This window comes from Botrytis porri, assembly GCF_014898465.1.
Source record: "Botrytis porri strain MUCL 3234 chromosome Unknown BPOR_009, whole genome shotgun sequence".
Lineage (NCBI taxonomy): Eukaryota > Fungi > Ascomycota > Leotiomycetes > Helotiales > Sclerotiniaceae > Botrytis > Botrytis porri.
In genome coordinates, this window is record NW_024066083.1 from 103,411 (window position 1) to 126,478 (window position 23,068).

Below are 23,068 nucleotides of genomic sequence, written 5' to 3' on the forward strand. Positions count from 1 at the left end.
TGAAGAAATGTCTGGACCGTATATTCCGGTCGCCGTATCTAGTCTCTCTCAATTCTAAAACTTTGCTGTATTGAGGATAGATACTAAACAAGAGCCACACTATCCATAGACCCAAAACCAGCAGCCACACCACCCTCTTCACTCTTATCACCTTTTGTTCGGAGAAGGTATCCTGCTTCCTCGTTATGCAAGATTTGCGAAGTTGTTTGATCCCATAGACATGTTCCGTATATACCGAGTTCACAGATCACACCACCCTTTTCAATAACACCGTTTCTCAAAATCATGTTGTGGACAGGTGGGGGAGTAATGATTTCCATCAGGATGTAGGATTTCCAATGAGACTCTGGAAGGGACATGAGGAACGGAGGGATTGCGGAGCGGTAGATATTGTTACCGCCGCCTTCTCGTTGAGGTTTGAGGACATATCCGTTACAACGTTCTGGATCGATAGCGATTTTACGGGCTTGGAGTCCTGCTGGAGTTTCATCGAGTGGAAAAATGTTTGTAAATGTGTCTTCCAGTTTCTCAAGATCTGCATCATTTGTCTGGACGAAGCGATCTAGGATTGAAGGTGTAGAAGGAGTTCTTGGTGTAGCAAGTACTTGTTGAACTTTCTTGGCTCCAGCCAATTGAGTCAAAATTGATGGGCATTTAATTGCATTTGACCGCTCGATTTGAAAACGACCTTCCCAAGCAGATTCAGTCGTGTAATCTTGAGGACCATATCCCGCACGTAGATAGACAACAGCGACCTCAAATTTCTTTGAGGGATTACTTGGTGGTGAATATAACAACTCTCTCTTTGGAGTCTGAGCTATTGTGGTATGGGTGAGAACCTCCGAAAATGCTAGTCGAAATACTGGTACACCGTGCTTTTGAAGTTCATATTCAAGGTGTCTTTGATCAAATATATTTCTTTCTGGTGTTTGAACCAAGAAGAGTGTGCAGATATCGTAGTCAGAATTGGGAGTAGATCCTTTGTAGTGTTCAAAAGCCGATAATAATCCTAGTGCTAATGAACTGGTACTTGTATTCTCAGGGAGATTGAGCGATTTAGTTGCATCGTTATTGAAAAGGCGATAATCACTCAAGGAAAGATATCTAACAAGATGGTCAGTCATGCAGAAATTATTCCAATATTGATAGACACAAACTTATGCAAATGTGAAGTTTGAGAGGATAACCCCCCAAATGAAGAAGCAATAGTATTGAATTCGACCTGCTTAATCGTAGGCGTTGCATCTGATGTTTCTTGATGGACCATGTAATCTGATCGGAAAAGGCCCAAAGAAAGATTCTTCACAATAATCAGTATTTCTCAACCACTTGGAATCAATTCGGTGGTCAAGATAGCATACCTGAACATAACCTTCACTCTTAACTTTTACATGAACACGCCAAAGTTCGGCAATGAAATCATCTACTTCGAGGATTCTACAAATGGTTAGAATTTACGCAACGCACATTGAAAGAGAAAAATGGTAAAGTGGAATTCCATGAATCTTCTTACTCTTGAACTATATCTTTAAGAAAGGCTTCATCTTGAGAAATCGATGCGTATAAGAGATTATAAGCTTTCTGGACTGATTTGGCTTGCTCATAGCATATTCGAGGAAATGGACTTGGAAAGAGAGTGACTGGAGCAGTAGTTGCTAAGACACCATGAGGATCTGCTTCTGTAGGCAAAAATGTCGGTGGAGGCCTTATGGCCAACCCATGAGCTATGGACCAATCTTTGATGGTTACGAGAAGTTGTTCCGAGTCTTTTGTCGAGATCTTGGGAGGATATGAAGATGACATGATGAGAGTGATGAGCTACGGTTTCGAAGTTTGGTGGGAAAAAGCCAGTGTAGGGTTGGTGTAAAATGTTATATTGTCCTAGGAAACCGACGTCGAACACATAAATGATGTCTATAGTATTATTAATGTTGAGAAGATTTGATAATGATATCGGTACTCCGTACTCTTTTGCTATAATTTGTCATCATATCAGTCACGACATTGAGATCTTATTAGTGGGGAAAGGCTCACAAGGCTGAATGAAAATTATGCAAAGCTAAAGTTACCGATAACGATAAGAAATGTATGTGCTAATCTCACCAGTATTAAGCTCTTGAAGGGTTCACCAAGGATATATTGGCCTAGGTAGGTACGAAAAAGGTATGTGGTAATACAGTAATCTTAAAGCTTTGGAATACGAATGTCTAATAGGGATCTTGACTTTTCAAATAGAAATAATCCTTTTTTTCTCGGGAAATAGATGCAAGATAGCCTCGAAAAGCAAGCCGAGCAACCATAATCGCCACGTGACTGTCATTATGGCCTAATCTTTGATCAGATAAGTCGCAAGGCTGAAGACCCCTTAGATTATACGTGATTGATGGCCGCGAAAGCTCGCGTCAGTCTTCAATTCAACTTCAATTTCTTATTTTCAGGCTCAAGCTTCCCCTCGTCTTTCCCCTCATCTTGTCCTCCTCCTCTATTCTATTCTCTTCAACTTCAACTTAACCGCCGTCTCCACGATTCTAGAATGGTATTTGATAAATTTCGTGCCCCAACAACTTCTCATACGAAGATATCTCGCATTATTTGCTTCTTTCTATTACCAGTTGTTTATTGTTTTTCCAGGAGCGCAAAGTCGCTATCTAAAAGGTTCCAGTCGTACCATTGGTATTTACATGACTTTAGCTTCAATAATATCAACAGCTCGACCCATTCTCTACCAATTCACTTATAGCTCGATCTGCATTTGATTCCTTGATCAATCGACGACTGAAGTTTTCTCAGATTTCAATTCAAATCTTCTACTATACCACGCACAATCTTTAATGTGAGCAATACACATCCTTACCGCATGTTACCTCCAACCTTTACTCTTCTTATCAATTCATTCTTTTCTGTTTAATAAATTCAGGCCTTCAGAATAGAGGTGTTGCTCTTCACCGTCATTTATGACCATAACTAACAATCTTCCTACAGTCCGCGAGTCTCACATTCTTCGTTGGCTATCACAGCTACCGCTTCTGGGGCCAAAACCTTTCCTCATGTCCAACAACGAACTTCGATCAACTTAATACCAAAATGGAGGACGACGACCCCTGGTCATGGTCAACTGACAGGATAGTGCAAGAGTTTTGCACCGGCCAACGATCTTGGGAACTTCGCGCAGCCTCTACTCGTATACCGGACTCCGTGGTTTTAGAGAGAGCGTTTCGGGAGAATGAAATTACAGGAGATATCCTTCTAATTGAGATTGATGACAAGAGTCTACGGGAAGATCTGCAAATAACCAAACTTGGCTGGCGGTCTTTTATTCGATATGGAATAGAACAACTCCGCGAACGAAGCGCGAAATATAAGGTCTGGTTGGACAAGGAACGTGCTTCTGCTTTGATTGCAGAGAGATACAGTAACAGCTTGCCAAGTGGATCTTCTTATCCCGATTTTAATTTCACCATTAATTCGACTGTGCCCATTCACATGCCAGCTGGTATTTCCGGCATCCCAAATATCCCTAGTCTGCAGCCTTTGAGACTACTTACGGAAAATGAGACTGAAGGGCCAAATACCAATTCGAGCCAAGGTGTCGAGAATGTGTCTATATCCGAAGGAAACAATAACAAGCAACAGAAGTCAGATGATAACACTCACGGCGCAAATCGGGATGGTCCATTGGAACCCAATCATTCTAATCCTCTCTTGCTGACGCCCCCTCCCCCAGCGCATTCAGAAGACGAATCTCCGAGCAAACAAATTCTCCTCGAAACTTCAGTTCATGCTTCCAGCGAGGTGCAACCTACCAGGACGCGCAAGCGCATTGCTCCAACACTCATTACAACGGCCATCGATCAAACAAGAGATCGCACAATACCCACTGAAGCTGATACTGTTCGGATATTCCTCCATTCACAACTCGATCAGGGTTATTTGGGTGATTCGCGCATATCTGTAGACGATATTTTCTATGGCAAAGTTGCGGCAGGTGAGCAAATTCTATCCGGTGAAATAGCTCTTGAATTCCAAGAACGAAGCTCCATCTCACTTGGCCGTCGTTTATATGTTCATGGCTTGATGAAACATTTTCTTCGCATCAGCCCGGAAGTTTTCAAGAGAAATCATGAGACTTCAATGGGCATTAAACCATATCCCTTGCGACTTGCCCCAAAACCTTCATTCACTTTATATCGCTCTGGCTCGGATACTACCGAAATCACCCGGCAAGCCTTGGCGTCGTGGCCCGAGATCGATCCGGAAGCATACCCCATTAAATCTTCGAATGCCGGGAAATCAACCTTTGACTTTGATTCGAATGCGGAAGTTGATCTTTTGGCGAATGCATATGAGGAACCTGGTGCTCTGAGTAAATACAACATGCTCAAGGATGACGATGAAGAGTTACCATTATACGGTGAATCTGGTTCAGAAAATGGTTTTGACACCGAAACTTGGGAGGCTATAGATGAGGAGGCTAAGGAGAGAGCTGCATATATTGAGAAGGAGAAACAACAGAATAAGTTTCTAACCTCACAAGAAGTAGAGGCGGCTGTTGATGCAGGTATCGTAGATCTTGTTTCTCAGTGGCAAGAAATAAAGCTCCCCAAACGTCGTCAAAAAGCATTCAAACTTTGGACGAAATCACGTAAGACAGGATCGAAGCACGCAGATATTCTGAAAGCACAGCAGGACCTAAACCACCTTGTTGACATACGCATCCCCAAACTTCGAGAAAACATAATACTTGGTCAGTGGTCGAATGAGCACCAGGTACGTTACCAAACCCGCATCATGGAAGCAACAATCTTTGATCGAGAGGATCTGATCTACACAATCGCTCTTCTTCAAAAGAAGTCACCACCTCCAAGATTGGCAGCAGATATCCCAGTCAAACCAAAGAAGACTATCCTTTCCGGCAACCATAGTGACTCTGGAGAATCAATACATAGTGAATCTTCTGCTGTCGAAAGTGTGCACGATGTTGGCGATTTTATTGTGGAGGAACTTGACCTCGCCGATGATGAAGAAGATGTGACTATGTCCGATGATAGTTTCCCAGAAGCTTCAATGACACCATCTCGACCAACAGCTCAACCAAAATCTGAAGCATCTGTCCGGAATGGTTACATTAGTGAAGAAGACCATAATATGACCTCCATATCTGATGAGGAGGAGGAACTCGAATCACCCGAGCCAATAGAGCACTCCCCATCTGATAAAGTCAAGATTGACCCGAAATTTTCACTGTCAGCATGCACGCCTACAAAGAACCGTGTTGAAATTGACTTGGTAACGCCAGAGAGCAATCGAGTATCAAAGTTGAACTTGAATCATAAATCTTCAAGTCTTGTCAACCCAATCGTTCTTTCATCCGAATCCGATCGAGAACGCTTTGCCGGGAGACCTATTTTAGATCTGAACAACCTCCCATCACTCGCAACACCGGCCGCAGTCTCTCGATTTGAATATGCTACTTGGGAGGATTCTAAAGACCGAGACCGACTCATCATTACAGTTGTAGATAAGCTGCCAAATCAAATGCAGAAATCACTCTTTGAGCTCATTGCAACCATGGATGACGAGACAAAACTGAGAGCTCGTGTAGAAGGATCCATAGAACCTGGTCACAAGACAAAGGGTTTGGACGAGCAGTCGGGCAAAGCATTATTGACTCTTGTCAGACTATTCTGGATTTTTATTGATTGCAAGTTTCACCCCGCAGATGACGGATGGATGCTCTTCGCTGTCGATTCAATTATTAGTGATGACTTCAACTCCCTCGGTCATTTTTATCGCCTTTGCAAATCATTACAAGATTATTTCAACCCAAAAATTCGTCTGAAATTTCCCCTGTCGAAATTTTCCTCGGCGGTTGCATTGCCGTCTGGCGACGATGAAGATGAGGATGGCGAGCCTCAAGGATCAGTAAAGAGAAAACTTAAATCTGTCAGGTAAGCTACTATAACTCGTATGGAATACAGTTTGTTTATGACTAACAGGCGACAATAGTACAAGTGATAGTGAGTTTTCTGAAAGGGAAGATGACTCTCCAAGCAAAAAGAAAAGAAAGTTTTTCGAGGATGCAAATGCCCGGAACTTGCGAGAGCAAGATAGAGCACGAGTAACTGCACAAGAAGAGCGTAAGAAACAACTTCGAGCTAGATTGAGAGAATCCGATGATGTTGGAGATGTGGCACTAGATCGCCACATCATTAATGAGGGCAAATACGATTATCAAGGTTACATTTACGTCGATGAAGATATCGGCAAGCGCATAAAACCTCATCAATTGGAAGGTGTAAGATTTATTTGGAATCAAATTACTGCAGATGGGGAGGCAACACAAGGCTGCCTTCTCGCACACACAATGGGACTTGGAAAAACCATGCAGACGTGAGTATAGCCAATTCTTTACTGCAATATGTAATTAACGATTTGATAGGATTACTATACTAGTTGCACTAGCTCAAGCAGCATCTTCAATAGATGAGTCCGTTTCATCTCAAGTTCCGGAAAGTCTTCGTGTGTCAAAAACAATCATCCTTTGCCCTCCTGGGCTGATTGCCAATTGGGTGGATGAAATTCTTACTTGGTCACCAGATAACATCCTTGGGGATTTGAGACCAGTCGATTCAGCGTCTGACCTTGAAAGCAGATTTTGTGCTATTGATGATTGGTTTGAAGAGGGAGGGGTTTTACTCATAGGATATGATATGTTCCGCCGATTCATTGCTCCACCGAAGTCAAAGCCGGACGATCCTATGGCACCTTCTCTCATCAAGAAGTTCGAGCGGGCCAAGACTAAACTTCTTGAAGGTCCAAACATTGTCGTGGCCGATGAAGCGCACAAGATGAAGAATTACACTTCTGCTTTGAACATGGCCGCCACCCAGTTCAGAACTAAGACCCGCATTGCATTGACCGGATCACCCCTTGCAAACAATGTAGAGGAATACCATACGATGGTTGAATGGGTTGCACCTAATTATCTTGGTCCGAAGATTGAGTTTCGAAAGAAATACAAAGAACCAATCGAGCAAGGGCTATTTGCTGATAGTACTCGGAGCGAAAAGTTCAAAAGTCAAAAAATGCTTGAGATTTTGAAAGCCGATTTATCCCTGAAAGTACATCGTGCAGATACATCAGTCCTTCGGGACGATTTGCCACCAAAAAAGGAATTTACCATCAATGTTTCCCTTACTGAACTACAGAAGCAAGCATATATCACTTATGTGCGCTCAATGTCTTCACAAAAACCTTCTCGAACGAAGTCCGGAGATCTAAAGCAAACAACTGTATGGTCATACATCAACATACTGACTCTGCTTTGCAATCACCCCTATTGTTTCAAGGCAAAATTGGATGCACGAAGCAACGAGTTGCAAGGAAATTCCCAGGCCAATCTTCACACTTCTACCACATCTCGGACTCGAAAAGGTAAGCTAATGGAACCTCAGGACGTGACGGATCTTGAGAATGATCCAGAAGCCTGGAAACTTGGCGTCTCAGAAGATTTGATTTCGGCAGAAGCAAAGGTTTTTGGGTCTGTACTGGGGAGCATTACAAACCCAGAACTGTCAAATAAAGTCCGGATTCTTTGCCAAATACTCGATGCTTCAAGAGCGGTAGGTGACAAAGTTTTGGTGTTCTCTCAAACACTTGTAACTCTTGACTTTCTCGAAATTATGTGCCGGGATCAAGGCAGAAAATATGCAAGGCTCGATGGCAAAACTGCTATGAACAAACGCCAAGCACTTGTCAAAGATTTCAACTCTAACGATTTGGAGCTCTATCTGATTTCAACTACTGCTGGTGGCTTGGGTTTAAATCTATATGGTGCTAACAGGGTGGTTATTTTTGACTTCAAATACAATCCAATTAACGAAGAGCAAGCAATTGGCAGAGCATATCGCATTGGACAGAAGAAACACGTGTTTGTTTACCGTTTGATGGCCGCTGGTACTTTCGAGGGCAGTATTCAGAATAAAGCAGTGTTCAAAACGCAACTTGCTTCTAGAGTTGTTGATAAAAAGAATCCATTATCATGGGCCCAGAAAGGCTTGGGAGAAATTCTCTTTGAACCAAGAGAAACCTCACAAGAGGATCTTTCGGAATTTGAAGGAATGGACAGCGTCGTCCTAGACACTATTTTGAGTCTCAAAGAGAATAAGGGGGCAATTTTGAAGATTATTCAATCTGACGATTTCGAGAAAGATGATGATTACAAAATGACACCCGCAGAAAAAAATGAGGTTCAGCAAGAAGTCGCAGAAGAACAACTGAAGCGCTCTGATCCAAAAGCTTACGAATTACTTATGCGAAAGAAACACCGTGTCGCAATTAGTGCCACACATCAACAAGTTCAACAGAGACAGCCTCAAATGTCTTCCACTATCAAGAGCGAAATGGTCATTGGTAAAAAGCTTGAGAAGAATCCTGAAAACAAAAATGGCAATTCAGACGTAGAAGAGATATCACCAGGACATTATGTAAGACACAGTTTCAATAGAGATCTTTTTTAGATTAAAGAAAGCTAATATCTCATAGGCACAGCGACGTTTCTTTAAAGAGCTCAAGAGTATTATCAGGAGTACTGACCCACTTAAGAACGAAAATATCATTCGGCAAAGAACTGCAGATATTAGCATGGAAATCCAAATGTTTTATCATGGTAGAGTTGAATGGACCGATGATCGTCAAAGAGTGATTTACCAAAGGGCTTACGCATTCATTCTCCAAACCCCTGTTGCTGCTCGACAACTCTTTTCTTCAGAGTTAAATGCTAGTGAATTTTTAAGACAAGTTTCATCTTGGTGGGACAAGCGTCCAGAGCCAAGACCGACCAATGGGCCACAAGTTCAAAAGTCATTCCCATCCGATAACCCCCAAGAGCTTCGAACGTTAGTTTCAATGAGGCAGAACGGCAACGGACAGGCAGCAGGTAATGACTATAAGATTAACTCTATGGTTTCCCGTCAATCTGGCTCTTTAGATGCAGCCAAAGGAGTAAGAATGGTAGAAGAGAGAATCGAAATTCCATACAGTACGGTTGAGCCAGCTACTTCCCACGCAGCCATTTTCTCTGTCCAGCAAGAGCCTCTCGCATCTGGCACACCATGTGAGGAATTCAATACATCGAGTTCAGAGGGCGGTATGAAACCTGCAAAAAACATTGATACTCCCGACAGCCCATCTGTCCCAAAGATCGTACCCACAAGGCAGAATCATATATCACAAGATTCCACAGGAGACATCCCCAACCACAGACCCGCCAGCTCACTTGCCGAGGTAATACTACACCCTGTCGCACCTTCTGCTTTAATTACGAATCCAGTGGGTGAGGAGAGGACATCGCAATTTGTAGAGAATCAGTCTATTGGAGCAGTACCCTTGAACAATTCGGTTGTGACTACAGTCAATACCAATGTCAAAGTGGATAAATCTGACAAACCTGAAGATTCTCTCTCAACCACTTCAACATCAAGTGACGAAGTGCCATCAGTCTCTTCTCCAAAAAAGGGACTCCTCCAAAGAATATTCGGATCATAGTTGTGCCCAGAACTAACATACTTAATTATAGACCGGAATGTTCCAAGCCATGATTCGACAGCCGCAATCATTGAGGACTCCTGTGGTGACCCCGTCGAAGAAGAAGAAGCATCGGGGAACCATGCATTCTGAAGACTCGGAGGCAATGCGACAGATCCAACAACGAAGATTAGCTAGAGGAGAAACCAATCGTACTTCTAGCCCTTTTCAATCTAAAAACCCTTCCACTAGATCCTCGTAAAGTGGTGCATTGACACATCAGCGTCATTCTCACGGCCTCGAAAAAAATACACACTAAAAATACCAATTCACTTTACAGTTTCTTTTTCTTTTCGATACCCGATGTTCAATAACAAACATCATCATCAACATCTTTCTAAAAATTTGAGCGAATGAAACAATCAGCAAATACGAAGGGCGCATTACATTTTTAGGGGCTCTGGAGTTGATGGGAGGAAGCGACAAGTCTGAACTTTACGGGGAATTGAAGGCCAATTCTTATTTTTCTTCATTATGATACCACATCTTTATTTTTGCGATATGGGGGAGGGCACTGGCAGATATTTACATGGAGGTTGTTACGATATCAATGACCGAGGTGTGGATGGAGATGCATATTGTTTTCTCACGAATTTTTCTTTTCTATTGCTTGCTCAATACGAGGATACGAATGAAACATAGAGAATTCATGCATGGCTGCGCAAATAGAGCTTCGGAAGTTTGCATAGGTCATGGTAAATAAGGGAAGGGATGTGTAAATAATGAGGGGTGGGAAAATGATGGTGGTGGATACATAACCTGGCCTGATCCTAATTTTCAGCAAACAAACACTGATAGCATTCAAATGATGAGTAATCTGTGAGATGAAATCAAATAACGAAATAAGTCTAAGCACATGTGTATATGCTTCTAGGGTTTGTGGAACTGAACGAGGTGATTTATTTCTTTTGAGACTTTATATACATGTCTTTAGGGTAGAACAGTGATGCTTTTTATATCCTTAAGTTCCGGTCGGTTTATCTGTAGGGGAAGGGTGGTGGGTAGATAGGTAGGTAGGTGGTAATGATATTTTATGTGTTGTGCGTTGTGCGTTGTGCGTTGTGCGTTGCACATTGTAAGCTGTGGACTCGATATTAATCATGGTATAATATGTAAAGCAAACAACATGGCTTGTCGAAATAACGAATAGATCCCCCTTTTACCGTCCGTTCTTTGATCTGGATTCGAGAGATATTTGAGAAAAGTGGATTGGATATAAGTGAGGCGTGTTGGTGCATACTACATTGCTCTTTTGAGGTGCGAGATAATGCTATTGCAACGTTTACCTAGCTCTGGTAAGGAATGTGGAGTTTGGAGAAAGATAGATTTGAGATGAGGGAGTTTCGAAAGCGATATCTAGGATTTGAGTGGGGGGTGTTTTTCTAGAGATGAATATTGCGAACTCGAAGGTGTCTTTAGGTGTTTTGGTCGGGGGTGAGGCAACGCGATATCTTGGGAGTATGTAGTTGTGGGGGTTGAGGACGAGGGCAGGGGTATGTGTATATGGTTTTGGAGCGGTTGAGTTTATTCGGATATATTGGGGTGAATGGCTGCTATTGCTATTGCTGGGTTTCTTTTCCACACTCTTTTCTTGTTTTTTTTTTGTCTTTTTTTGTTTTATCGCAGCGTTGAGAGTTATAATGCATATACATTGATAAGACGAACATGAAGTTAAAAAGTCTAACTCTTACGGCGCACCTCCAAGCTCTCAAGGGATTGTATATCTTAAGGAGGAATATGAGGAGGACGTGGGTAATAAGGAAATGTTGTAATGACTGGAAGAGTGAACATATTTCCTGTATTCAAAGTTTGAAGTTTGAAGTTTTGAAAGGTTGTGGATCGATCAATTTTTGGAGATTGAAAATTGATAATTGATGTGAAGATACTTGATAAGAATGTCTAGGTATAACGAATGACTCGGTATGTGTATGTGTGAACGAGAATAAGCGAGAGAAAAAATGAGTAGATGAGTGGGAAGATGGGAATCTCTTCTCTTCCCTCTCCTCTCGCTATCTATGTATAAACACTTTATAGACTCTAAAGATTCTAGTTTAGAGTTCAGTAATGTAATAATGAAACCCTTCAAAGAAAAGAAAATACTCGTTGTTGAAGAAACTAAATTTTCTCGGTAAATTTAGAACGTCTCCTTAATATTGTTCTTGAGGCTTAGTATTGTTCGCGTCACCGTGGAAAAATATAAACGAAGGGGATGAATTTAGGATTTCTTTGATAGCGACGTCAAGCTGATTGGCTAGGGGATGGATAGTTTTTCTAGAAGTTCTAGAATTTGTAAGAGGGGCAGTTGGAAGGTTTATGGAGGCATTTAGATAAATTATTCCGGTTTTCTTTCTCGGAATCCCTTCGGACTAGACCTTTTAAGTCCTAGAAATATCGGTACTGCTATTTATGAAGTTCTCATGAAAGACTGGTCTGTTCTAGAGGTTTGGGATCATCTGATAGAAGAAACTCTTGGTGAACATTGAAAGGGAACGATCATGGCAAGACAGTGATTCCAAAGCTGCCCAGAGACATGACAGAGATGTGTTGATCTGGAAGCGAAAAAAAAAGTGCGCTATAAATGCTTTAGGAGTGAAAGGCTATGAAGAAAATCGTATGTCGTGTCGTAGAAACAGATGCTTCAAGTCATGAGAAAAATATTAGATTCTCTAACCATCAAATGAAGAAGTAAACGGGTCGTAAATGACTTTGTGGTCCATAACGAAATACCTAATACCTAGTCATTGAAAATCAATTGCCGGTTTCAATATTAATCATGACAATATATCCCGTCACCAAGACCCGAAATTCAATGCTTACAACCTCGCTCTTTCCTCGATCCTCTCTCCGCCAACTCGCCCATTTAATTCCTTACTGACGCCTTTACTAATCCAGTCACTAATCGCCATATTCGTAATCATCGGATTAACTCCACTCGCGCTTGGGAATACACTTGCATCACTAACATACAGATTTTCTACACCCCAAACCTTTCCCTTGGGATCTACAACTCCGTTTTCCGGGCTTGTACTCATGCGCGAAGTACCCATTTGATGCGCAGATGCAAACTGAGATGCTGGAGGTTTTGTATTAATAGTAGAGAGTGTCGTGAGCCAAGTTTGAAAGGCGGGGTCGGAAGAAAAGTCATTTGAATTGGTGGAAAGAGAAGGTGGAGAACGAACGAAAGGCTCAACGCCCTGAGTCGTGATATGTATCTCTCTTGCGCCACTTACGTAACAGATCTTTGCCAAAGCAAGGACACCTTGCAGAATGTGACCTCTGTCAAAATCACTCGGGGTGTATGAGATTCGTGGAAGACCAGTCTTGGCATCAAGATATACAAGTCCACTGTCGCGGTCTCGAGCGATGGAGATGAAAACATTCATGTGGCGGTAAAAGAGGGATTTGAATTTGTAATCAAATCCAGTTGGGTAGTTGAGAGTGGGGAGGCAAAGGGATGGCATCATACAGGTTGCTTCAAGTTTGACACCATGGCCGTGCGAATCGAGGTTTTCGAAAGAGCTACATACGCTTGTGAGGATACCACCTGGTAAAAGGCTTGTTAGCAGGAAGTTTAAGAGAAAAAAAATCTAAAATCAGAACGACATACCTTCCCAAGGTTTCACATCTTCGGGGAATACAGCGCCGACCATACTGACTGGGTGAAGATATAAGTTCCTTCCGATTTGTGGATTCTATCAATTCATGTCAGTAGACTGTTTATATTGAATAAAGAACAAAAACCTACTGTGAGACCACTATTTTTCAATATAACAGGAGTCCAAAGCGTGCCGGTCGAGATGATAACTTTCTTCGCCTTGACAATAACTTCTCGAGATGTTTTTTGAGATAAAGGACCATCGACACCACCCTGACTATTCCTCGAAGTCCAAACTCCCTTCACTCCAATTGCTTTTTTCTCATCCAATTCATCAAAAATAACATGATCAACCTTAAACCCTTCAATAAACTCCGCACCGGCCTTCGCGGCATCTGGTAGCCAGGACACAACTGGCCCCTGCTTCTGTGAAGATCCACATCCATTTGAGCAATGTCCACAATAATGTTCATGTCCTCCCGTATTTTGCGGAACAGGCTTCGCATTAAATCCCAACTTTCTCGAACCCTCCAATAACACCTGGTTTCCATGATTTTGCCTTATATGTTCCGCACTAACACCCATTCTCTCACAAACTCTATCCAAACAATCCTGAAAATCCGTCGAATCAAAAAACTTCAATCCTCTATCCTCAGCCCATTCTTTCCTCACAAAATCTTGTGTTTGTAAACTTGCGCTCCAATTAATAGTTCCTCCACCTCCCCAATTACTAGCCGCAACAACCGACATGCTAGAATCATCACTCATAATTACCCCTCCATTTTCAAACAGGTGAATACCCGAAGTCGCTTCGGACATTGGTAATTGTGAAGGAGGATAATAATAGGATTTCTCCACCACCACAACCTTATGTCCATCTTCCGCTAAATTCTTCGCACAAACTGCACCTCCGCATCCACTTCCCACAATCACAACATCTGTCTCAATAATCCAAGGTTCCTCGCCTGCCGAAAATTGAAGAAACTCATACTCGTAATGAGGACCTGGCTTATATTGATCGGGAACTTTGGCAAATCCCGTGACTCGATCGAAGTTTGGTGACGTTTTCAGCCAAATGTGTTTACCTAATAAAGACATTGTATTGGCAATGGCACGAAGGGGAAAGAGGTATGAATTGCGCCAATTAGCAAGGATTGATTCACGGATGTTGATTGGATGAGACTGTAGGGGTGAAGCGTAGCCTGTGAGCAATAATGAGCCGAGGCGGGTATTGAGAGTGGTGAGAATGAAACCAAGGACTTTCCGAGCATCCTCACGAGCATATGTGGTCAAAGTACGAAGGAGAATGTCTTGAAAAGCTAGAATATCGGACGGCTTTTCATTGAGGTATGCTTCTAATGCTTCCGTTGACGGTGGCGATGAGATTGATGTTCGCATGTGAGTTACAGCATCACTGTACTGTTCATCGGGAACTGAGAGTTGACTGAATGGATCATTCGTGGCTGAAGCTTTATGTATTGAAGGAATTACTGTATCCATGATTGCCATTAATGTACTCCATTGCAAATCTGTGAAGTATCGATCTTCAGGAGGGTCAGGTAATGGAGCGACAATTGGTGCAATGATATCAGCCATATTCGAGGTCATAGTGGAAGATGCCAAATTTTAAGATAGAGAGTATCAAGACTCAAGTATATAAAATGAAAAATGAGCGAAGGGATGTGTTCATATATATATATAGGTAAAATCCATGTAAAGTTATAAAGATTGATGATAATAATAAGCTTGAGCTCCAGTTTAATAACTCTGTTGTACCTGACATGAGGTCTTCAATACCTAGCTCTATGTAAGTGAAATAAGAGGCGGGAACTGAGTCCTCTTTCAAAGAACTTCTTAATTGAATTATAAATTCATTTCAAATCAAATACTAGATTCTGAAAATATCAAACGAAAATTTGAGCCTTCTTCATGTGGAAGGCAAGAACTACATGTATTTAATACAATGTTGAAGAGAGACTCGAACTATCAAAGTTCTTTTGAATGGTACTCAACTTTTGCCTCTTATTTCGCTTACATAGAGTCTAGGTGGATCGATCTGATCGGAACTTTGTCTTCCGTTCCGCGTACCGAGGCTGGCAAGGGATGTTATGAAAGAACCCCAGATATAATTAATTAGGTTTGAAGTTAATTTATCCCCTAGACTGCCAAGTCATGGCGCCCGGACAGTCCGTGCAATATACCCTGTATGAAGGAGTCTGATTGATCAATAAGTCCTTGTTAAGCGGAAGCGCCTCGAGTTGGCAGTCTAGGGGTTCAGGAAAATAGTGTAACTTTAAAAGATCAATTACAATCGGGGTGACATTTTGAGCCAAAGAATAGGATTGCAGGCCTATCTAAAACCCTGTTTTTTGACATTTATGCTATACATGCAGGGGCTATAACTCTCACTCATACTTCTTTTTGTTTACCAGCCTCCCCTCCTCAATCATACACAGATACATGAAAGACCTCGTAAAAGAAAAAAAGAAGGGAATGGTCTCCGAGCTCTCTTTACGAACTTCGGTCCTTCCATTCGGCTATCCTCTCCTGGTTACGCTAATCTCAGGATTCTCGAGACGTTTGTTGCTTCGCTGCCACGATTACGGAGATGAGCACGTGTCGTGGTATTTGACTTGACCGCTTGACATGAAACGACTTTCAAGGATCACGAAACAGAGAATGAGAGATTCGGATATACGGAGTGAGGACACTTTTCGTCGGGGCGAATGTTGGACAGCCTGTTGGAATCAATATCGGGAATTAAAGACAGAGTCGGCATGATATTCGTTCTCCTGGGGATACCAGAAAGTATCAAGGACTGGTGGACAATGTCCCAAGGACTGCTCTATAGATCGTATTCAATTTGCCTGAGAAATCAATAATCCTGCTTTGCGAGGGTGTATGTTTCAACTTCATTCTTGACTGAACCAACTTCTAGTTACAGCAAATTAATGACTCGTTTGAGTATCAATTCCAATTAGATTTTACTAATAAATCCACCTTTTTTTTTAGCTACAGTAGATTCTACGATAGTATATTTTGGATTTGAAAAAATAGATTTTTATATTTCGTTTTAAAAATATATATATTAATTCTAATATAAAATCTATAAAAAAGATTAAAAAAAAGATAAATATATAATATATATTACGATTACATACTAGGTATCGATAGAAGTCAAACAGCTAGAATAAGAAAGCTAAAGAGGAAAGAGATTCTTAAGAAATCTCTTTATTTCTTATATAGTAATAATCGCTTAGTTTATACTATCTTAAACTAAGACATATATAATAAGTAATCATAATGTCATATGATATTCGTTACAATAAATATATATATATATATTTAAATAAGAAAATTCGAATCTTTAATATACAAATTTAAATTTTAAGCTTATGATTGTTATTTAAATAATTAAATAAATAAATATAAAAATAATTTCTTTTAATTGAAATTAAAATCTAAATCAGTTTAAGTTATATTTATTATAATAGCTTATAAATTCGCGGATTTTTCAACTAATCGAAAATAATAATTGCTTTTTCTAATTATTGTTTTCGATCCACATTTTCTTTTTTTCTATACAAATTAATGAAAATTGAAAAATTGAAATACAGATTAAATTTGAGATTTTAAAAAGCTTATAAAATATTCCATCATTTTATAAAAATTATACAAAATCTATCATTTTGATTCATTTTCTATTCAAACAGAAACACAGAATTCGTCATCAAAATGAGCGAATTATTCGATAGAATCTAATGGGATTTGTATATTCAAATACCTCTAAGACTCTGTGTCGCCGGCCACCCTCGGTAGCAATAAACTTGTCAATGAGTCCTCAAGCAGTGCTACTAGTATCAGTCCTTGCGAGCGAGTCTATCTGATACTTTTTATTAGTTTCTCTCCAACTCCCGGATCTTGAATGGGGTTGATATCATTACTCTCGCCAAAGGTTCGAATATATATGGCTTTAATCCTGAAAGAGAAATTTTTAACGGTCACTCACATGGACACACTTTGTTCAACCGCCACAGCTTCTTGGAAAGTAATACGAATCAGTAATGAATATGAGAGACGTTTGATCGTATTAACAGTAAGTTTGCATTCAAATCGAGACACATCTCATGCGAACAGGACTACTTGAAGATTATCATTACTTCCCTTTCGGATACGGTGATTGGAAAATGTAGTACAGAATCTTAGTTTATATTCTTTGGAGCAGCTTTTCAATGGTTCATTTCAGGTCCAAAATTGAAAAGCTGTGTGGATTCAGTAGTATGTTCTTCCCATAGAGCATCTTTCAAATCTTCATCATGAACTGAACGTTGAATCATCATCTGTAAGAGTGACAGTAAAAACCATCAGAGGTTTACCTCATTTATCAATGATAGTTATGGGATTGAAATGCCTATAGTCTATGATCAAACAATTCTTGGTGACATGCAGCTACCTACCTAGTATCATATACAAGATCATTTCATCTCAGTCGTACTTGAGTTCGTTATAGTACCGTAAGTCCCTCTCACCTCTGGCCTGTATTATATAAACCCAAATCACAACAAAACTCTCGGCCCAGCGTGTGCGCTTAGCACAGCGGTAGAGGTTCAAGATTGCACAAAGTGCTTCATACTAGGTTCAAGACGATCCCAGATAGCGAGAGACCTTTCGCGGGTTGTGGCGGCCGGCTTTTTTTTTTGTTTCTTTTTCTATCCATGTTTAGGAGTTCTTATTGTGGTTGTGTTGATTTTTTGTTATTCGTGGGCGATGTTTTGACTTATTTTGATGGGGTGTATGGAAAAAGGTGATGGGGCGACGACAGTGAATGTTGTTGTCGGAAGTGAAGTGAGGATATATTGTGGAGCTGGTTGACCTTGGAACGGCATGCCTACTTTGGCCCATACAAAAATTACCTAATAAGCATCTTAAGTTGAGTAGGTATATCAGTGCTCTTGATCCGACCTACGCGATGATTCTTCTATACTTACATAGGGTTTCGTACTTAAAATACGTATACAAAAAATGCAAGTGATTGCAAGTGATGGTCGAAAAAGTCAGAAACTATTATTGCTGACCCATGTTATCAAGATTCAAATTCGCAACTACTTCATCTTAGGACCTTGAATTTATCCAAACTCTAAACAGGATGACTGATTTTCTTCCTATCTCAATAGCCCGTAAGCTTTTCAAGTAGATATTCGAGGAGATTCAATCTGCCAGAAAGGGTATACAAACACAAGAACGTGGATCGATGAATATTGTACTTGACGTCGATAGCGTATATATGGAATTGCTTGTGAGACGTGGATACCGTAGCGATGAAGTCATGAGTCGCCTGTAAAGCTTTTTGTATAAACAATATTTAGACCCAATAATGTTACTCACTGTTGAGCCGTATGGGCAGGTGTTACTCCAATTTAATACCAAACGACGCAACCATAACCCCATTTGTATTTGTCCCATTGTCAGTCCAACCCTTCATCCCGCTTTATTCGTCATTCATCAAAATATCGTCCTGAATCATTCCACCAGCCCCTCCCTCACCTAGCCGTCATCTTCGCGCCATAAACTCCAGCGCTGCCAACACCTAGACCTGTAGCGGACAATACACCCCATGTAAGAGCTGCAATTTCCCAATCTTCATCCTCATCATGATCACCTTCGGCTAGATTTGGAGTAGTGGTAGCCGTTGGGACATATACGACAACTTGTGAGGATCTATTGGATTTCCTAGGACGGCCTCGGCGACGAATAGGAGAGGGAGTGTCACTTTTGTGGGTTGATCATCTATCAAATGACTTAAAAGACTGGGCGTGGAAACTTACAGTTGAGAGATACCTTCCACTTCCTCCTTAACCTTTACCCCTGCTTTATCTTTCTTCATCCAAGGGATGACCACTCGTAAAATCTCAATACCATCTAATCCTCTCACAGCAGCCCATGTCCCAAGACTTAACCCGGATAGAATAACATCATATCCGACAGACGCTACAGCAGGGTGGTCTGATATTGCACCGAAGACTCTTTCTAAGGCTGTGAATGCACGAGATGTGTTTGATCGATTGACCTTGTCGAGAGGATGAAGTAGACTGTGGCGGTAATAGTGATTCTCTGGTGTATTATAGAGTAAAGCCAATCCCGTGGTTCTAACATGAAGAATCGAGGATATCATGGAGAGACTGCGAAAAATTCTCTTGTATGAAGAATGAGCTTCATGTGGGTGATCGTACGTAGTTCCCCAATGCTCAGGTATAATGTATGGAAGTAATAATGGTGCGAAAGGAAGCGACATCGATAAGAGTGCTACTGTCCCAAATGAAGATGTATTGGCCGCAAAAGGTGTCAAGAACAAGGTACCATACCCAGAGATAAGTGAGGCAATGTAGAAGCCAGAATTTGGTAGCCAATTATGAGCTCTTTGTGGAACGATCTTCTCGAACCATAATCTAGATTATGAGAGTAAGCACGCGTTCTAATCACAGAAATAAAAGAACCCACTTGTGCACACTCCCGAAAACTCTCCTCGTATCAGTCAAGACATCCACGTTCTCTGGCAATGGAACTGGAGTCAACAGAATAGCTACGAACCACAAGTTTTGAGCAAATGATACATTAACAAGCTGTCCCAGGAGAATGAATGCCCATAGGTTAGAGATATTTCTTCGGCGTCCTTCAATAGCTACATATGTACTGAACGAATTCATGGCAAAATTAGCTTGTTGACCCCACCAAAAGTATCTTGGATTTTCGGCGACTATCTCCAGATTATCACGGTAGAAAGGGGTATCGTTAAGCCATCTGATGATTTCGAATCGACCTGGATGTTGACCCAATCGAAAAGCACCTTTATCACCAAAAAGACTGTACTTAACGTGAGTATGTTTTATGCCATACAGTTAACTTCCTCTGGAAGATTTGCAATAACAGACCTATCAGGCAGCTCAACGCCTCTCTCAAGTGCCCAAACTCTATAGCTTAAACTCGCCCCACTCACACCGAACCATCCAGCAGTAATCAGACCTAATAAAGCCAAACTGATGAATATCCTAACATGATTACGCCTTAAAGGTTGACGATGTCTTGTGGCAGATGAAGGTGGGAGTGCCAGGTATGAACGATAAATGGTGCGAGAAACGAGGGCTGTTAAACATGACGTTAAGAGTATATGTCCTCCTAGCTGTAAAGCTGGAAGGAGACTGTACGTATGTATTAGTATTCCCGTTTATAGGTTGTCAAACAGTCTGATGATTTGATGCAACGAAACATGGGAACATAAGTTTGAACATAGTAGTACCTTGGATCCCGATCGATTTCGATCGGCGCCATTTTCACACGCTTTTTCTCAAATCAAACCAATGCAAAACAATATCGAATATCAATGCAAAAAAATACAGATTCATAAGTCATTAAATACCAATTGAAGAAGATGGATGTGATTCTCAAATATTGATGTTGTTAGTTGGCTTTGACACGTGAGAACTAGAACTAATGGGAAGAGTCCACCTGTGGGTGCACGGACTCACGGGGCAGCTTATAAGTAAAGTACAACTTCATACCAAAAAACCGATTTTGATAATTCAATTAAAATTCGAAATCTCAACAAATTTATTTGAAATTGAAATATATAATTTCTAAATAAATTTTCTTTTATATGACATCAGGATCTAATTGAGAAAAATTAAATGGAAGTTTCTCTAATTGAATATATAATTTCTAATTAAAATATTTTAATAAGAAGATATAATTATAGACTTTAAGGCTCATTTTTTTTTGTTTTTCAGATATATTGTATTTTAATGTTTGATAAATTGATTTTATAAATTTAAAGGACATGTAATGAATTATTGAAATTAATGAATTTGAGTGTGAAATTGTGCTTATTTTTTAGGTGTCCCGTGAGTCCGTGCACTCACTGATGGTCCATTAGTTTCTGCGTCATGCAAGCTTAGCCTAACCATTTCTAGCTTTGCTCAGCCTTGTGTCAAGGCTTCGCTGAACTTCGTCGCAAGACATGTCTTCTTAGGAATAGGATGTCTTGCAATTAATTTTCACAACTCAATTCCATCTGCAAAGCTTTTCATTCTTTTTTTCATGAGCCCGATGTTTAGTATAACAATATCCTAGCTCAGACCTTAACTCCTACCCAGATCTATTTGCACACGCCGCACAATCTTCTCGAAAACGCCCTGCGTCCCTATTTGATAGCACTTCTTCTACAATTCCTTGGGCACTCTGTTTGCGAACTTAAGCTCTACCTGTTTTGGATTATCAGAGGATCCTATAATTCTACCGAATTTCCGCAGGCTTTTCAGCCTATAGACGCGCCGCGAAGCTTATAAGGATTCCAAGATTGTGGTGGATTGGTATCTGCAGGTCCCGCAGTCGACAATAACAAGATGTATCATTTAGCAAAGGGATTGTATCGATATGCCACTAGTAAAGAGGGTTAGTTTTGACCTTTCAATCGCTTATAGATTCTCAATTCCCTATGATTCAGCACTTGCTCGTACACCAATGCTAGCTCAAGTGTTCAATGGTGGATTTCGTTGAAAGTCAGACCTCAATTGACATCAAATATGAATCGCACATGTCTTCCTGTCTTTCTCGTTTCCACAGATTCTGTGGATTCCTTCTATGATTAAAATTGCATCTAATCCTATCTCTCTGCTTTCGCAGACTAACATACAACAGAATACTCCGTTCTCCTCCTCGGCCTTGATAATGCTGGCAAAACTACTCTCCACACCCAAATCAAATCTCTATATTCCCCTCACAACCCCGCTCCTGCCGATCCCTCACAGTTAAAAACAGTACCCACCGTCGGTCAGAATGTCTCCACCATCGACCTTCCAGATATGTATCTGAAGATTTGGGATATAGGAGGTCAACATTCTCTTCGAAAACTATGGCAATCTTACTATACCAGTTGCCACGCCATCGTCTTTATAATTGATAGTACCGATATTGGGTCTGGGGATCTCGCTGATTTGGACTCTGATACCGGGGATAAAGATGTAGGGAGATTAGAAGAGTGTAAATTGGTATTGGAAGATGTGTTGAAAAGTGTGGAGACGGAAGGAGTGCCAGTGTTGGTTCTAGCAAATAAACAGGACAGGGAGGATTGTGTGGAAGTTGTGAGGATTAAAGAGGGTTTAGTAAAGAGAGTGTTTGAGGGGGAGGGAGGCGGTGCGATTAGAGACAGTAGGGTTTTACCAATTAGCGCGTTAGGTGGAACGGGTGTTAGGGAGGCGGTAGAATGGGTGAGAAGTAGAGTTGTTTGGAATAGGGAGGGGAGGCCACCTGTTATGCGGTAGTCGGGGAGGGTGGAGGTATGAGTATTCGAAGATATAAGGTCAACATGGGGTGGGGCCATCACGCAATTTTGGGGGAAATGGGAGGAGTTATGGAAGAGGTGCTAGTGAGCTTTGTGCTTCAATTGCTTTCCATGATCCTATTCCTGATCCGCAACTCTGACGTCATGAGCATCCAGATGTATCTGACTTTCTCGGAAAAGAGGTGGACAGGGAGGACAAAACCCCTCGAGGATACTTTCAAAATGGCCCAGATTTAACGAATCATTTTAAGGGAACGTCTTAAGCGAGGGGGGGCAAGCGAATTACATTTTGATATTAAATTAAGGATAGCCAAGGAGTTTAGTGGGCGTTTACTTGTAGCTAATAAACAGACGAAGTAGAAGTAGGAACCGAGAGAAAGAAAGAGGTGCGTTCTATATTATGCCGCACCAACGGCGAAAGATTTCAGGATATTATGATTAATTGTCAATATTACCAATATTTCTAAGCGTCTGTGATTCTCAATGAGTTCTCAGACAATTATGTTTCTTGACTCGTGCATCACATAGCTGTCTATCCACCACGCCTAAGACAG

General features: G+C 41.1%; 5 protein-coding genes across 5 annotated transcripts; 2 read left to right on the forward strand and 3 right to left on the reverse strand.

Moving 5' to 3' along the window:
• Positions 1–83: 83 nt before the first annotated feature.
• EAF01_006881 (uncharacterized protein) lies at positions 84–1,803 on the reverse strand (the record flags this gene model as incomplete). The annotated part of the gene is made up of 4 exons (XM_038915135.1): positions 84–1,104; positions 1,158–1,300; positions 1,362–1,437; positions 1,514–1,803. The coding sequence occupies 4 exons, from the start codon at positions 1,801–1,803 to the stop codon at positions 84–86; spliced, it is 1,530 nt and encodes a 509-aa protein (XP_038768773.1).
• Positions 1,804–3,084: 1,281 nt separating this feature from the next.
• On the forward strand, positions 3,085–9,787 carry EAF01_006882 (uncharacterized protein; the record flags this gene model as incomplete). The annotated part of the gene is made up of 5 exons (XM_038915136.1): positions 3,085–5,948; positions 6,007–6,390; positions 6,440–8,486; positions 8,545–9,285; positions 9,578–9,787. The coding sequence occupies 5 exons, from the start codon at positions 3,085–3,087 to the stop codon at positions 9,785–9,787; spliced, it is 6,246 nt and encodes a 2,081-aa protein (XP_038768774.1).
• Positions 9,788–11,904: 2,117 nt separating this feature from the next.
• On the reverse strand, positions 11,905–15,113 carry EAF01_006883 (uncharacterized protein). Its single transcript, XM_038915137.1, has 3 exons — positions 13,331–15,113; positions 13,193–13,277; positions 11,905–13,129 (listed from the first exon to the last, which is right to left on the reverse strand). Exons 1-3 carry the CDS (start codon positions 14,786–14,788, stop codon positions 12,399–12,401), a joined length of 2,274 nt encoding a protein of 757 aa, XP_038768775.1. The 5' UTR covers positions 14,789–15,113; the 3' UTR covers positions 11,905–12,398.
• Positions 15,114–18,720: 3,607 nt separating this feature from the next.
• On the reverse strand, positions 18,721–20,506 carry EAF01_006884 (uncharacterized protein; the record flags this gene model as incomplete). Its single annotated transcript, XM_038915138.1, has 5 exons — positions 18,721–18,949; positions 19,006–19,626; positions 19,679–20,041; positions 20,110–20,376; positions 20,475–20,506. 5 exons carry the CDS (start codon positions 20,504–20,506, stop codon positions 18,721–18,723), a joined length of 1,512 nt encoding a protein of 503 aa, XP_038768776.1.
• A 1,070-nt stretch (positions 20,507–21,576) lies between these two features.
• Positions 21,577–22,494, forward strand: EAF01_006885 (uncharacterized protein; the record flags this gene model as incomplete). The annotated part of the gene is made up of 2 exons (XM_038915139.1): positions 21,577–21,625; positions 21,872–22,494. 2 exons carry the CDS (start codon positions 21,577–21,579, stop codon positions 22,492–22,494), a joined length of 672 nt encoding a protein of 223 aa, XP_038768777.1.
• Between the last annotated feature and the right edge of the window lie 574 nt (positions 22,495–23,068).